This window comes from Notolepis coatsorum (genome assembly GCF_963971535.1).
Source record: "Notolepis coatsorum genome assembly, chromosome: 4".
NCBI lineage: Eukaryota > Metazoa > Chordata > Actinopteri > Aulopiformes > Paralepididae > Notolepis > Notolepis coatsorum.
In genome coordinates, this window is record NC_140168.1 from 94,205,022 (window position 1) to 94,223,267 (window position 18,246).

The 18,246-nt window shown below is 44.4% G+C and overlaps 1 protein-coding gene across 1 annotated transcript in view; it reads right to left on the reverse strand.

Annotated features, from left to right (window-relative positions):
• Positions 1-18,246, reverse strand: part of poc1bl (POC1 centriolar protein homolog B (Chlamydomonas), like) — a 157,444-nt gene that overhangs the window by 123,609 nt on the left and 15,589 nt on the right. Inside the window, exon 2 of the mRNA XM_084312583.1 lies at positions 3,003-3,481. Coding sequence (XP_084168709.1) covers positions 3,003-3,397 — 395 coding nt within the window. The 5' untranslated portion in view covers positions 3,398-3,481. The remainder of the gene's footprint in view (positions 1-3,002; positions 3,482-18,246) is intronic.

Here is an 18,246-nt window from a genome sequence, read left to right on the forward strand (position 1 = left end):
CCCTTTCACCACGACACTACAGAAGGTTAACCCTTTCACTGCCACACAACAAATGGTTAACCCTTTCACAACCACACCACAGAAGGTTAACTCTTTCACTGCCAAAGGGTTAACCCTTTCACTGCGACAATACAGAAGGTTAACCCTTTCACTGCCACACAACTGGTTAACCCTTTCACAACCACACTACAGAAGGTCAACCCTTAACCGTAGTGAAAGGTTAACATTCTGTAGTGTGGTAGTGAAAGGGTTAAAGAGTTTAGAGAGAGAGTAGCGGCCCGGACATCCTCTGACGAATAGAAACCTTGATTATAGAGTCAATGCCAGCGCATATTACAAGCCGAGGCCAGGCCTAATTGTAGATGAACAATATACAGGGTATAATATATCGTATGGCCAAGCGTGCCTCTCGAACCACGCTGGATGAAAGTGAAGTGGTCTGCTGCGTGTGCCAAGGCTTCCAAGAGTGTCGACTTCACCCGGGTAAAAAGCGTAAAATGTGACCACTGCGTACTGTGGTCGAAAATATGATCATGTTCATAGCTCTGTTATAAATACATCTTTCTCTGTACAAAGCTTTAACTAGTTTGACTAGTCAAGACACTAGGCGACAGTCTGACGGTGTTCCATGAATCACTATGAATTGAAAATGGGGGACCCTGATGTAAACAAGACAAACGTATTTCTCTGGTCTGCATTCCCTTAACAATTGTGTGTATTGAGCCGTACTGTATTGTACCCATTCTGCAATCTGTTAAATAAAGTTTGCATTTATTCATTCTTAAAACAACTTAAAAGGTCAGGACAGCTTGACTTAGATATGACATATGTCCATAAATCACATCTTGTTCTTTTTCTTGTTGGCTTCATATCAATCTTGTGACAGATATGACAAAACCCCTAATCTCATCGTTGTTTACTTTTCTTGTCATATCTGTTATTAATTTGTCATCTTTTGATGTCATGTATTTATTGTAAGTCTGACCAGAGCTCTTTCTCACTTTCTGGTCAGACGCTCGTGTTTAGACTCGTCTCGGATTGTAAACTGAGGATACTTTTTCTGTTCTTTTTGATACAATTTGACTCATCTGAATTTCTACAGTTCACCGTCTTGGCTCATTTAAAATATTCCACAACAGTACGCAAATTATTGGATTGTTTATTATTTTTACATGAAAATCATCAGAAGTCAACAAATGAAAGTATTGACATTTATTTAACTTTAAGTGTTTTTTGAATTCAAGAAAAGACAGTTTGTTTGTTATATTATCATGAATTAAATTTTTTTACGACGGTCTGAGAGCATTGTGGCTGAAGGGGGTGAGGCCATTCCGGCAGTCCGGGCGTTAAAAGATGTTTTACGATCAATCGCGATCTCTGCCAAAAGGCTGGGAATAATTGCGCGGTGAGTGGTTGCCATGGTAACTAAGGACTCTGTGACCACCGCGAAACCACTGAATGGCTGCTCTAAAGCCTCGGAAAAGTGTAACTTCTTGACCAAATGAAGCGTGTTGTCAGTGATGAACGAGTGACTCCAGAAATGACAGAAAAACAATGTGTACGACAGATTCTTAACACATTGTCCGCCATGGGTTATATCCATCAATATAGCCAGTCTGCCACCGTTGAAAGATAATTACCTTCTTTGCAGGGCTATAACTTTTTAAATTGTATTGCTATATTGACATTACTATGGCCCATTCAACATCGATTATCTATCGTTCCGGATGTGGGAACGTTATATTTTTTCATTCATACATTGTTGTGTTAATACCGTCTTGAATATAAGTATGTTTATAAGCTTTTCTGCTGTAATTCCAAAAACCCTAGTTATAGGCCCAAACGCATATGATAGATTATCGATTGCCGTTTCTTTCCTATACACGCTATATTAAAAAATTCAAATGTATATGATCGGTATACATTAGGCTTCATCATGCGTGAAGGAAAGGGGGGGGGGGGTCGTCTATAATTTCTTTATCGTCAGTAACGGCTTTATGTAGTATGGGTTGATATATTGATCAGACTGTTTGCAAACAAAGAAACACAATTGGGCTGAAAATAACGTTACTGTCCTCTTACCGTGCGCCGATGTGACTGGAAGAAAAATATCCCAATTATTTGACGCCGATCGCCTAGATCCATTTCCGGTTTGTATGGCGCAATAAACGCCGAAATCATATTGATTATTGCATTATAGAAGCGATCCATATGCACGCCAGTGTTTGTCTGGACCCACGTAACAAGATATGACTGCCGGAGGGATTTCCTCGACGCACCGATCACAACTTCCGGTTTTGAAGAGAGGGAGCGATTTTTTTTTATATTGATTTCAAAAACGGCGTAACTCGTTTATGGCGATCAATGTGTTAACAGGCACCCAGAACTTTTTTTTTTTACTTGAACTTGAGGACTGCATACTTTTTTTGCAAAGCTTAGCTTTATACTTATAGCACATGCATGAGCCTGGTCTCTTTTGAAAGATAACATTCTGAAGTTACTAATGCAAAAAAGGAAAATCACTTTTAGTGCTAATGAAATAGAGTAACAGAAGTCTGAACTTGAGTTGAACTTCCAAGTTCAAGTAAAAGAAATTGCCACGGGGAGCTCCAGTAGCTCACCGCATATCTCTGCGCTATTTCTGCGTCGGGGAAAACCGTGCTGCGTCACGGATCTGGTGGACTCCGAGTTCGATTCCCGGACCCGCCGTCATTTGCCAGAATGTCTTCCCCTGCTCTATATCCCGTTTCACCCTGTATCTGTCGGTCATGCTTGACCAGAAAAGCGATAAACGCTAAAAAAAAAAATCCACTTTTCTGCCTGCCTTGTACAGCCCATGGGGGCATTACCTTGTAATTGCCGGCTTTACAAATACATTTGATTTGATTTGATAAGAAGGTTTTTGGTTTTTGCTTCGTTTTTATTTCAGATTGTTTAGTCGATGGCGGAAACTTGGCCGTGTTTCAGAGGGATCCCGACGGCGACCTTGGAGCCATACTCACTCAGACATCCTGTGGTCCTGGATGTGCCGGTGGAGGGAGATCTTGTCGCTGACGAAGATGTTGATGGCGTAGCGCTCCACGCTGTCCTCCTCCAGCTTCTTGTCCTCCGGGCCAAGGCTGAGCCGGGTGGCCCGGCCGCACTCCCCGGGCTGGTCCAGGTCCAGCGGGGCCTTGGCGTACAGCGGCCTGGCCAGCTGGCCCTCCTCGGCGCTCTTCTCGATGGACTGCCTCACCAGGAGGCTGCGCCCCCCTCCGTCGTCATCGTCCCCCGCGGGGGAGTCGGGGGAGGAGGAGAAGGAGGAGTGGGCCATGAGGAGGTAGGCCAGCCACAGCAGCCAGAGGAGGAGGAAGGCCTTGGCCAGCACGCCCAGCTTCCGCGAGCAGCGCCCCCTCATGGCGGCTCCGCTTCACCCCCGCTGAGGAGGCGTCTGGGCAGGGGGGTCGGATAGAGACAGAGTGCCCCGGGAGGACACAGCCCTCTGGAGGAACGGCAGAGAAACACAGAGAGAGAGAGAGAGAGAGAGAGAGAGAGACGGCATGAAGTTATTTATAGTTATAAATACATTATCTAGCATCAGCATTTATCATGAACCCCGTGGAGAACATGATGAAACATTATGCTTCATAACTGCCGAGGACACAGAGTGAACATGAAATCATTGCAGCAGTAAAGTCCACCACCACCACCAACGGCAAGTCATTCTCCATATTGAACATCTCAGTCAAAAGCCGCCTCCCAGACGGTGGAGGTTTAGATGATGGACCGGCCCCTTTTCACCATTAACTTGATCATATTCCTCTCTTTGCACTAATGCTATACAGTGCATTTGCATACAAATGAGTCCGAGTGTTGATGACACCGCCGCACCCAACAGACCAGGCTGATGATGATCAACATGCCAGCATCATAACGGCGCACTTAGGGCTATTATTAAGATGCTCGTTAGATATGAACGGCAGAGGCAGGCCATCAAATCTGTGTGGGGGGACATTTTATTCAGTTATTTATTAACATGGTTCCCCTGAACATTAAAGGTCACAAATGATGAAATTCAGATTTTTCTGTGCTGCCTAAGGTCAGAATACATTGGGATTCAACGAGCCATTCAGATTTGCATCTGGGGTCATAATTCTCCCCGACGATGCGTGACCCTTGACCCGTGTGTGCATGTAAAGAAAAACATGCATGTAAAAAATTACGACTTGTTCGTAAACATTCTCCACTGCGGTTATCTAAAATATGTTTCAGACAACATTCTAGGCGAGAAATAGGACATGCAATTGATGGATTATACTTCACAGGGCTCTACAGTGCGACTATTTCACTCGCATTTGCCCGTAAAAATAGATTATGTGCGAACTGGAAAAATTATTTGGGAGCACACTGTGCAAGTAATAGCTTTGCGTAGTGGGCGTGTTGTCAACGCGCAATTGTCAGAGCAGAGCGGACCGTCAATTCTAGCCCTTCAGCCCTGCGTTTGACAGCTCTGGGCAGCTGGACAACCTATATCCTTTTTTTTTACTTAATTTTGTTCATTCACGTATATGTTTAATGAAACAAACAAACAGTTATAATCTTACACATACATGTGAAACAAATATGTTAAAAAATTATAATAAATAGGGCGGCTACGTGGCGTAGTGGGCAATGCGCTCGCCACGAATGCAGAGACGCTGGGCTCGCCTGTTCGAGCCCAGCGCTCCACATTGCTTTCAGTTTAGCTGGTCGTTCATACTAATACACATTGGCCGTATTAGGGGGTGGGAAACTGATGGGTGGGGATCGGGCGTTGTGGACAGCGACTCCTACAGGTCGGTTGGTGCGCCTGCGCAGTAGAATCAGGAAGTGTCGGGGGCAGCGTGAGCCTCCCACGCGTTACTCCTCGCCACTGAGAGATCGAGCTGCGCAGGTGAAAAAATGCGACTGCTGTTACCTCAAGTACCGGAGGGGACTTGTACTATGTATGACTTAGTCCACATTGCAGCCGGCTTGTGGGAGGCAAGAAACAGCGTTTGTGACAGGGGAGGGTTGAATTGGATGATACGAAATTGGGATGGGAGAAAAATATAGAAAATGGGAGAAAAAGTGGATAAAAAAAATAATAAATAAATAAAAAATGTATAATAAAAATTTATAATTTCAGAGTTTTCTCATAGCCACGAGTAATGGATTAATCGATTACTCACGCCCATCCCTAATCCTGATAGTACCGTCACAAATTAAGTTCCATACTATTATCGCCTCTTGTGTATCAAGAGCTCCGTCGATACAGTACATCTGAGAATGAAAATAAAATGTAATCTCAAGTGCTCTGAGGAGACACTGGGACAAAGGACTGGGTGGATGAAAAGGGTTATTTCTTATTGTTCCCTTTGTCATGATCTTCATTCCCTAAAGAAACTGTTGGCTGTAACTGTTTGGTGAGGGCGGGGTGTGAGTGTGTGTAGTCCTTGGTGTTTGTTCTGTCTTTTGTCCTTTTACTGTACTGTACCAACCCAGGTGCTGTTAGTTTTGATTCTACTGCAGTCACTGAAACCAGGGTTCCCACAGACATTGCAAAAATGAAATTAAGGGACTTTTAAATACTTTTCCAAGCACTACTTTTCATTTTCAAGGAAGTGCTTCGGTAAGGGGAGGGGAGGGGATGGGTGTGGAGGGGGGATCAAACCACAGCGTTCATCTGTGTCGACAACGAGGTGCTGCATTAAAAAAGGGATAGTTCGGATGATTTCTGGATATTATCCAAAACTCTGCGGTCGGAGTTCTGGCCGGGGGTTCCGAGAGAACCGGAAAGCAAACTTAGTTATAATTCAATCCACACCACAACATGCAAGGGAAAGGGTTCGCTATTTCTAACAATGAATCATCATCCTCCACCACAATGGATTCTGCAATCACTTGGCACCGTTTTGTTTCTTGGAAAAAGCCGGTGCATTATGAAGCCGTTTCACTGGTAACGCAGCCAATCAGCCGTTTGGAAATGCTGGAGGACATGTTGTTTTGTAGATGGCCGACCCTCTGCTGGCATGTTGTGGTGTGGATTAGAATTGTTTTGGTTCCGTGACCCCATTTCTGCCGTTCGCCGCCCGAACGTGTTTTTATGTAGTCAACTCCCACCGCGGGACTCACCAAGTAAGCCAATGGCTTCGCATCCACTATACTGTACTACTGGCAAGTATTTCATACAACTTAATGTCCAAAAATCTGAACTATCCCTTTAATATTACAGCAGGTCAACAATGAACAGTGAGACCGCCAGCCGCCTCCTCCTCCTTTACTACTCCTCCTCCCTCTCCCTTTCTACTACTCCTCCTCCTCGTCCTCCTCCTCTCTCTCCACTCCTCCTCATCCACTACTCCTCCTCCTCCCTCTCACTACTCCTCCTCCCTCTCACTACTCCTCCTCCCTCTCCCTACTCCTCCTCCCTCTCCCTTTCTTCTACTACTCCTCCCTTCCTCCTCCCTCTTTACTACTCCTCTTCCCTCTCCCTTCCTCCTCCTCCTGTGAGTGAGTAGGTGAGTGAGTGAGTGAGTGATGTCTGTCTATGTGTCCGTTAGTCTGTCAATGTGTGTGTGTGAGTGAGTGAGTGAGTGAGTGAGTGAGTGAGTGAGTGAGTGAGTGAGTGAGTGAGTGAGTGAGTGAGTGAGGTCTATGTGTCTGTCTATATGTCTGTGTGTGTGTGTGTCTCAACACTACAGCATGCAGGCCTGTGTGAGGCCCTGAGCTCGTCTGGTTTGTTTAGGCCTTCAGACCCCACCGCACACCGCGCTGTCGAGTCTCGCTATAAAGCACAGAGGCTTCCTCTCCCCCCCATCGGAGCTCTCGGAGACGCTGGGCTCACTCCCTCTCACTGGGCCCGCTCCCTCTCACTGGGCCCGCTCCCTCTCACTGGGCCCGCTCCCTCTCACTGGGCTCCCTCTCACTGGGCCCGCTCCCTCTCACTGGGCTCGCTCCCTCTCACTGGGCCCGCTCCCTCTCACTGGGCCCCCTCCCTCTCACTGGGCTCACTCCCTCTCACTGGGCCCGCTCCCTCTCACTGGGCTCGCTCCCTCTCACTGGGCTCCCTCCCTCTCACTGGGCCCGCTCCCTCTCACTGAGCTCGCTCCCTCTCACTGGGCCCGCTCCCTCTCACTGGGCCCGCTCCCTCTCACTGGGCCCACTCCCTCTCACTGGGCCCGCTCCCTCTCACTGGGCTCGCTCCCTCTCACTGGGCTCCCTCCCTCTCACTTGGCCCGCTCCCTCTCACTGGGCTCGCTCCCTCTCACTGGGCTCCCTCCCTCTCACTGGGCCCGCTCCCTCTCACTGGGCCCGCTCCCTCTCACTGGGCTCGCTCCCTCTCACTGGGCCGCTCCCTCTCACTGGGCTCCCTCTCACTGGGCCCGCTCCCTCTCACTGGGCTCCCTCCCTCTCACTGGGCCCGCTCCCTCTCACTGGGCCTCACTGGGCCCGCTCCCTCTCACTGGGCTCCCTCCCTCTCACTGGGCCCGCTCCCTCTCACTGGGCCCGCTCCCTCTCACTGGGCCCCAGGGGAGGAAACTAACTTTTTGGCTTACCAGCCAACTGGCGAGTATCTGATTTTTTTTACCAGACAAACTGATTTTTTACCAGCCCAAAAAAATCGCTAATTGTGATAATTACTTCTTTGTATGTCTTTGTCTAAATTGATTTTCAATCATAGTAAAAATCACACCGTGTCTCTACTCTTTAAAATATTTATTAGCATAAAACATTAATAACAGTCTCTACTCTTCACAATATTAGCATACAACATGTATTAATCACACTGTCTCTACTCTTCAAAATATTAGGATATCACATATTAACATGAAAGAGGGAACTATTCTGGACTGGGTTGGGCTGAACTAGGCAGTGAAAGATGCTGGGCTGGACTGGACTAGGTTGGACTGGTCTAGGTTGGACTGAGTTGGGCAGTGAAAGAACCAAGCATTTCACTGTAATGTAATAGCTAAATAAAACAACTTGACTTGTTACATTTGCACTCTGGTTGGATGCCAAATGTATTCTGGTTGTACTGTACTTGTGCTGTAAGATGACAATACATTGGAACCGAATCGACAACGCTAGGGGTTCAGCAGGTGTATTCTGAATGCCAAGTATGACAACATCACCGTTGTGAAGGGCATATGGGCGAGTGGTGATATGGGGGGAAACCCGGTAATAATAAAATGTCACTCGGCTGCATTTAAGCAAAGCCGCTCAGTATAGTCCACTATGTTGAACGCGCGTTATGGTAGCTTGTTACATGCTAGGTAGCTAGCCGGCTAATGCTGGTGCCTGGTTGACTTGTCATTCTCATCCGACTCGAAGGAGACGCGTCGCATGCTATTGTTCGCCCCCATGTCAGACCGCACTGATATCCGAAAGCGACGACACTACATGTAATTATTTTCATCCACTGATGTGTTTTTGTCTAAGTTTGTCTACGTTGTCAAGCCGGTGGCAGGAGTCTGTAGGTCCGCACGCAGTGATCTGTCCACTTCCCCTAGATGGGCGGCATCTTCTAGAAAATGAGTGTTCATTGGAGGAGCTTAGAGCGCATCTGTACAACGATGATGTTCATTGGTTATGGTTGGATTGAGGCGCAAATGGGAGGAATCAAGGGGGGAGTCAGAGTTCGGCTTGTGCCAGTGAGCGAATCAGCAGATTGCAGAATGATTTTTTTGTTTGTTTTGTAATTACAAGTACTCGCCAGACTGGCGAGTGCTCTTCATGAATTACTCGCCAAACGTAAAAAATACTCGCATTTGGCGAGTAAAGTGGCCTAATTTCCTCCCCTGCTGGGCCCGCTCCCTCTCACTGGGCCCGCTCCCTCTCACTGGGCCGCTGGGCTCCGGCCAGAAGAGAGCTCTCAGGTCCTGAGGTTACAGAATGGAGACGGCTTCTCTCAAGGCTGCAGACAAAACCCCCTTTTATTAGACGTCCGTCACACCTTCCTCCCTCCACCGAATCCGATAGCCGTGGCCGGGAGGAGGTCTGGAACGAGTGGAGATCCGACAGAAGGCTTAACATGCAGCGATAGCCTCGAGCCTGCCGAGCAAAGAGGAATTTGCCTCTAAAGCCATTTGGGAAAGCAATCTTCCCCCGGAGTCGGACAAGAAGATCGATCATCCCTGTAGCGTCGGTTTTGGAGTTCTGGGGAAGTTGTATTTCTTCGCCTTTGACAGAGCCAGGCTAGCTGCTCCCTGCTGCTCTCCAGACCAGCATGCACCTGGACCTCTCTCCGCGGCTACCGAGCACGCAGAGATGAGATGGATATCAATCTTTCTCGTCTGACTCTTGGTTGTTAGATGCCAACATTGTGTTCCTTTAAGGCCTAACGCAGTACCACACACAGGGTTCCCACAGACATTGCAAAATGAAATTCAAGGACTTTCAAGCACTTTTAAGGACATTTAAAAGGATACAATTCCCTTTTAAATGCAGTTTTTTTTATAGAAAATAAAACCTGATCCAATATTTATGGCTTAAAACAAATTTCCGACAATTAGTTACACTTTAAATAAAAATAATAATTATATTTCTTGATTCAGAACAATTTAATCATGGATGAACACAACTTTCAATGCCAATGGTCAAGGACTTTTTAAGCACCTTGTAAAAAAATTGCTGTTTAAGGAATTCCAGGCATCGACTTTTTTTTGTAAAATAATCAAGCACTTTAAGGACTTCAAGGACCTTGTGCAAACCCTGCACATTGTTCCTTTAAGGCCTAACGCAGCAGCACCACACAGTGTGACACAGGAATGTGCACCGTTGTCGATCACACATATTCAATTTGTACCGCGGCGCAGGAGAAGTGAGGTCTGTAGCGGAGGACAGATGTGATCCTTTGGCCCGCGGAGAAGAAGACGCTTTATTTAAACGCCGGAGCACCGAGGTTCACGACACAGAGCACCGAGGTTCACGACACAGAGCACCGAGGTTCACGACACAGAGCACCGAGGTTCACGACACAGAGGTTCACGACACAGAGGTTCACGACACAGAGCACCGAGGTTCACGACACAGAGGTTCACGACACAGAGCACCGAGGTTCAAGACACAGAGGTTCACGACACAGAGCACCGAGGTTCACGACAGAGCACAGAGGTTCACGACACAGAGCACCGAGGTTCACGACACAGAGCACCGAGGTTCACGACACAGAGCACCGAGGTTCACGACACAGAGGTTCACGACACAGAGCACCGAGGTTCAAGACAGAGGTTCACGACACAGAGCACCGAGGTTCACGACACAGAGCACCGAGGTTCACGACACAGAGCACCGAGGTTCAAGACACAGAGGTTCACGACACAGAGCACCGAGGTTCAAGACACAGAGGTTCACGACACAGAGCACCGAGGTTCACGACACAGAGCACCGAGGTTCACGACACAGCACAGAGGTTCAAGACAGGTTCACGACACAGAGCACCGAGGTTCACGACAGAGCACAGAGGTTCAAGACACAGAGGTTCACGACACAGAGCACCGAGGTTCACGACAGAGCACAGAGGTTCAAGACACAGAGGTTCACGACACAGAGCACCGAGGTTCACGACACAGAGCACCAAGGTTCACGACACAGAGGTTCACAACACAGAGCACCGAGGTTCACGACACAGAGCACGAGGTTCACGACACAGAGGTTCACGACACAGAGCACAGAGGTTCACGACACAGAGCACCGAGGTTCACGACAGAGGTTCACGACACAGAGCACCGAGGTTCACGACACAGAGCACCGTGGTTCATGACACAGAGCACCGAGGTTCACGACAGAGGTTCACGACACAGAGGTTCACGACACAGAGCACCGAGGTTCACGACACAGAGCACCGAGGTTCACGACACAGAGCACCGAGGTTCACAACACAGAGGTTCACGACACAGAGCACCGAGGTTCACGACACAGAGGTTCACGACACAGAGCACCGAGGTTCACGACACAGAGCACAGAGGTTCACGACACAGAGGTTCACGACACAGAGCACGGCCATCTGGAGAGGACTGGCGACAACACACAGCGGATAGATCTAGGCTATTGGCGAAGGCCCGCCACAATTTTCAGACAGACCCACCATCACAAAGAGATTCGGGCTGTCCCTAAGCAGTGGTATAATAATAATAATAATAATAATAATAATAATAATACATAAATATTTTTTATTTATATATATATATATAATACAAAAAAAAAACTTTACAGAGCAAAATAAACAATACAGTTTTAGTAGAAAGAAAAATGAAAATAACGAAATTATATAAAAGGTGAGAGAGAAATTTACTTTACATTTTATTTGTTTTACCATCTGGAAATTATGCTACTAAAATGGAGAGTATTACTTATATTATATATTATTATTACCGTCTTTCTTATTTATATTTTTTCTTATTTCTTTTAATTTTACTTAATTTCTTTTTGCGTAGTTTTGTCTGTCACATCTGTATTTGTTTAATTATTTTTATTTTCTTTTATTTTTATTTTTTATTTATGTGAATTATATGTATGTTTGTCGTCACCCTCACTGGGTGGGATGGGGTGAGGAGATAGGAATGGGGAAGGAAATGGAAGTTGTATAATTTGGATAACTGAAATGTATAAATCTGCATAAATTCTTCCAATAAAAAAAAGATAAACCATAGAAAGTCCTGCCCTCACACAGACGGATACGTGTCAGAAAGTCCTGCCCTCACACCTACTGACATCTCTCCTGCCTCTGCCCACCACTACCACCACCGCCTCCACTGGTTAGCAGTAGTATTGAATGAAACTCACCCAGTAAATAGATGATAATTTGCCAAAAGGCAGCATGTGGCTGTGACAAAAGACAAATTGACCCATTTCAAGCCCGCCCTCTTTTCTTGATCCTCCAATCATGACTGTTGCTATGCTTTCCTCAAACAGAGTTTGGAGGCGGAGTTCGAGACGGACCAATTACCAAAGCGCTGACGGCTCCCATCGGTTCCCATTCGGATTTAAAAAATACGGACCTCCGGATGAAGCTAGCGTACTCTGGACACTTGAGGCGGGCAGTGCATGCAATACATGCAGTGTTTCCCCTACCATTGCCTTGGCGGGAGGCCTGCCCCGTCAATGGGACCCCCCGCCCCCCCTGAACAAATTATAATAAAAAAAAGATTATATTACGTTTTTTTCGTTTAAAAAAAGATTTGCTTTAATCACAGTAACGTTGGCGAGCTAGCTAAATTATACATAAATCTGTTTTCATATAAATCAATCTTCACTAAGACTTTAAAACGGTGGCGCGGCACGGCATGTGTGTGTGTGTGTGTGTGCGCATCCCAACTCTGGTCTTTGGAAAGTTTGATAGTATTTACTGAGGATGGCCAGATAATGTTGATATTACAGAGAGAAGCTTCAGCAAGTACAAAACGCTGCTGACCGACAAAAGATAATCCCTCACTGAGGAAAACACAAAGGCCTAACCATCATGTATCTAGAGCCATATGAAATCCGTTTTATTTTTTTCCAAATTCCGTTTTTTTTCGTTTTAATATTTCAGAATTCTGTATTTTGCTTTATACGCTCATTTTACCATCAGAAATAGTGCCTAATAAGTGGGAATGAATAAATGTCCACAATTTAATAAGATATAACAGTCCATTTAATAGGGCTGTCTTAAATACTTCGAAGCTTCGTTCGATGGGCATGGGATTCGAATATGAAAATAAAATTCAATAAAAAAAATAATAATTATATATAGTTTTGCAAAATCAACTCTGCCTCTCTTTGTTAACTACAACAAGCAATGCTATTTGTTATTTAAGATAAGGTCGGACTCGGCATTGACAGATTTGTGTTCATTGTGCTGCTTTTATAAAGCCTCAAATGACGGCTTACAATATTTCATGAAAGCAAAGTGTTTTGTTTGTCTAAGATTTAAAAAGGTTTAAACTTTACAGCACTGACAAAGTTGAACAAAGTGCTGTACAAGTCCCACAAGATAAAAAGAACGCCACGCTCCTTTGACCATATTAGGGCTGCCTATTGCTTAATAACAGCGGAGCAGTGCTGCCGTTGCTTCCGCGTTTTCCCTGATTGGCTGCGACACGCCCCGCGGCAGGCGCGGCAACCGCGGAGCGGCAGAGCTTGCGGAATTATGTAACCGCCCTAATCGCCATGATTTTCATTCGGCGCTCAGCTCACCTGGCAGCGCAGCGGTCCTGCGGTCCGTTGTTGACGAGTTCGAATCCCATGACATTTTTTTATTTAACGTGTTTTTTTTTTTAATGTGTATTCTTTCGCCGGTTAAGGTTAGGCATGGTTATGGTTAAGGTTAAGGTTAGGCATTGTTTCGGAGTTGGTTAAGGTTAGAACGGTTAAGTTTAGGCTCTGTTAAGGAGCTGGTTAAGGTTAGAGTTTGTCTTAGAGAATGGCAATATTCTTTCTATGGTTAAGGTTAAGGTTAGGCATGGTTAAGGTTAAGGTTAGGCATTGTTTCGGAGTTGGTTAAGGTTAGAACGGTTAAGTTTAGGCGCTGTTAAGGAGCTGGTTAAGGTTAGAGTTTGTCTTAGAGACAGCCTATTTCCGCACTGCCGCTCTCCCGCGTTGCCGCGGTCACATGGTCAAATTGTCACATTCTTGCACTGCTGTTAAAAAGCAACACGCATTAGGGCTACCGTGCCAATAAGGAAGTCAATGGGAGGTCGGGGATTTGCAAAGGCTTAAACTATATCTTAAAGTATGGCTATAGGTCTAAAACACCCCTAGCTTATCAATGACAGACTTGCTTGTTTTTTCATTGGTACACTTCAGTTTTAAATACGAGTATAGTTTTGGAGATTTCTAGTAATTCCAGAGAAATTCCACGATAATAGCTCTTTAGTGGAATACACAAAACACGTTGTCATTTTTCGGCTGATTTATGAATAGTTTTCAAATAAACGCTAGATTATCGATAGTATATGTGTACTTATGCACGCTAGAGAAGCGGGCTGAAAAATCGATTATCCATGCCGTGCTTAGCGCTAACGTTACGCACACACACACACACGTTGTGATCGCTGTGAAAAAAACATCTGATTAACCCAAAACTGGTAACAGAGTCCTTACCTCACATCAGATGTTCTGCAAAAAGATTAATCCAATTCCTGATCGCCATTCCAAATATTGATTGTGTTTATTGATCCAACGTTATAGTCCAAAACACAATCAAAAGCTGCTCCGAGCCTCCCCAGTGAATGTGGTAACAGATACTGCTTGCCAGAGAAGGGAAAACCCCGGACCGGACTTTTTTTCTGATGCACAGCCCCACCCAATCAAATCCAATGATGTGCAATACCATCCGGGAGACGATAGGTGGCAGTATTTGCCCTTTTCGAGCTCAGACCCATTCCCAATGATAACGTCAGGCTGGATGGATGAAAAATTTATGGATATTGCTAATAAAAGAACGTTTTCTCTGGTTTTCTCTGGCCTTGGCACGCAACGCATGGCGAGTTAACCCGACTAATCTCGTGGTCGGCACTCAATGTGTTAAAGTTAGTTAAAAACATAATTTTTGATTGTTTTGTTTTTTTACAAAGGAAAAAGATATTAAATCAGAGAAATCCGAAAAAAAATTATATATCCGAAAACAGGAAAAGATAAAAACGGATTTCATAGGGCCCTAGTTAACACTTTCTGCGCCAAAGACGTCGTACAACGGGTTTCATGTGAAATCTGCCAGATCACGGCGTACGACGTTATTTTGATCATATTTCATATTTTCGCCAAGGTATTCATATTTCACTCAGAGCCGTGTCTGATGCTGTGGGACTCAGCACAACTCTGCAACGCTTCAATACTGCCACCTGGTGGATGATCGGCGAGTTGCCAAACCGGATATGCCGGTTGGATATCGGTGCGTCTCCTAATTACGTCCGGCCACTCGCATATCATCCCAGGACTCTAGCCACACACCGTGGATATGGATCGCTGCCATAACTCAATAATCGACATGATTTGGGCGTGTATTAGTATTATACAAACCGGAAATGGATCGCCTCAATCCCCATCAAATAACTGGGATCTGTTTGCGCCAGTATCATCGCCCAACGGTAAGAGGAGGCGTTTTTGTTTATTATTATCGATGCAAACTGCTCTGATCTATATATCACCCATACTACATAAATCATTTAACGACGATCACGGAATTATAAACGACCCCCCCCCGTTCACCCGCGCATGATCAGTCATAACGTTTAGGACCATGTACAGTTGAAATTTTTAATATAGCGTGGATCGGTATCAAACGGCATTTGATAATCTAATATATGCATTTATGCCTATATCTCACGTTCTAGGAATTACTGAAGAAAACGATGAAAACATTTATACTAGACGGTATTTTCGTATGAATGTGTGAATGAAAAAGTAAAACGTTCCTACATCCTGAACGATAGATAATCGATGTTGAATGGGCCATAGTAATGTCAATTTAGCAATACAATTTAAAAAGTTATAGCCCTGCAAAGAAGGTGAACATCTCCATATACTTAGATTGGTGGCAGTGATCAAACATTGATGGATATAAGCGTGGCAGTTAATGTGTTAAGGTGAGTTAATAAATTCACTCTGAAAATCTGCTCCGCTCTGATAAACTGACTCTTTGGTCAGAGCATCCAGTGTGCACTGAGCCCTCAGAATTTCCGAACAACTTGAGTGCGCTCGCTCTGACACTGGTTGTAAATAGTTATGAGTGTTGTATGTGCCTCCCTGTATTGTAAATAGTTCATATGTGTGTTGTCACTACTGTATGTATAATTGTAAATAAGTTAATTTATGTGTTGTATTGTTAATATTTATTTACCTAATTTATGTGCAATCGTTTCATTTCAGCTCAGTGTAGAGAAATGCACCGATACTAACAACCGCCTTACTGCGCACGTCTATGACGACACTGTTGACACCACGTATCCGTGACACGCGCGCCCCGCGACAACACTAGTAGTTGAAAAAAATAGAAAAAAATCCTAGGGGAAACACTGGTTCATGAGGGTCAGATGGGGGGGGGGGAGAGACTGAGAATCAAGATTGTATCTACCCCAGATTAAAAATCAATTCACAAATTCCTAAAATAATTAGCATTTTTTATTTTAAGCTCACAGCGGATAAATACTCTGCGACACCAGTTTCGAGGTCCATTAGTGAGGAAGGGGGGGGGGGCTGAGCCGCTCTCTCCCTCTCTCTACGTTCAAGGACTTAAAGCAGCCAAATGTTACACTATAAAAACAAACTGTTTGATGATAATAAACATTTCATTTCATATTTCATTAGCTGAAATATTCTTGTATTTTATTTTTTTATAATTTTTTAAACAAACACATAAACAAACATGACAACACACGATAAGATATACAAGCATTAGTTGTCAGTGCACATCCAATGAAATCACATTTTAGTTAATCGTCTTATATATGATATACCCCTAATACCTGTTATCTAAAAACCTACACATATATGCTCCAGCTCGAACCCCCCCCTCCCGGACCCCTCCATTGGATAGTACCTCCATTATCCCTCGCTCCTAACCAGACACTACCATTATAAGCTAGCTTTTATTCTCTCCACCACTTCTAACCACATTGACATTTTGGATTCATTGAGACCCAGAATTCTAAAAACAAACTGTTTGATGATAATAAACATTTCATTTCATATTTCATTAGCTGAAATATTCTAAAATCAGTTTGCTATAAGCCATTCTCCCTCTGTGTGTGTGTGTGTGTGTGTGTGTGTGTGTGTGTGTGTTACTAGCCAAGGTGGCTGGTAGATTAAAAAAACTACCAGCCAGGCAGATTTTTTTACCAGCCAAAAATTTGAAATAACTTTTTAGTATATCGCCATGTTATTATTATTACTATATACAGGGCTCTACGCTAACCTTTTCCCCCGGGAGCACATGTGCTCCTAAATAAAATTAAAATTAATAAATTTAGGAGCACAGTGAACATTTTTCAAGTAACAGAGTTTATTAACAAACTATTTATTACATGCATATTATACTGTGCGTGCATGTGCATACTAATGGTCAACATCTGTGCAATAGCACATATCACCAAAATCAGACATTGGCCCATGCCTACTACTAGACACAAAGGACATTGGTTGTCAAGCTGCTTTTGTATGTTGTAGTGTTGTCACAATACCAACATTTTGACTTTGATACAGATAGGAAAGGTAATGGAATATATTATTAGATGACAGAACATGGAAAATTCTTTATACAATTATTTAATTCATTATCATTTAAATGCTATCACACACACACACACATAGATGGAGAGAGACAGATTCTCAGCCCTCTCTTCTCCCACTATGCCTCTGAGCATCCCCAGTGATTAGCGTCAGCAGTAGTTAGCGTTAGCAGGTTAGCTTAATTGGAGTACTCAGTTAGCAGATACTATTACAGTAGTTAATGTTTTTAGCGCGACGTGGGTATAACTGGCGAGGATGCAAAGCATGTTAGACAATAGACCTGTCACTAAACCACGCCCCAAAATAGAATTTGTCCAATCATATCACAGCAAAATCCTCGCTGCACAAACCTCGGTCAACTAGGATTGTAGGCTGTATCAAACCAGACGGCTTTGATCGAAACCACTGTCAAGAGTTCAGTTTTATGTTATTATCTACATAATATCCGATGGTGAAACGCTGTGCATGGGGTACCTGTAATTCGGACACCAGGTACCCTGAAAGACTGGATGGAGGAGTATATTTCATACCTTTTCCGAAGCCCAAACGAAAAGTGCAAGCGGTGGATTCTACTGTGTCGTCGACCACATACACAACTGAATGTGAAGACCATTACCAAGGACACTTATGTTTGCGCAAAGGTAAGGTCAATTCATAAAGCCATAATATTTGACGGCATGTATTAGAAACGTAGACCAAACTATTAGTTTGCTAACGTTTGACTTTGACTGCGAACTAGCTATTGTATAATCCAGCCTAGTTAGCTAAAGTTAGCAGCTACCATTACCAAGGACACTTATATGTTTGCTCAAAGGTAAGGTCAATTCATAAAGACATAATATTTGACGTCATGTATTAGAAACGTAGACCAAACTATTAGTTTGCTAACGTTTGACTTTGACTGCGAACTAGCTATCGTATATCCAGCCCAGCTAGCTAACGTTAGCTGCCAACATGTAACGATACCGCAGATATTTCTGCATCATAAGGTTAGCTTTCTGCATCATAACGTTAGCTTATACTCTGGACTGGATTGAT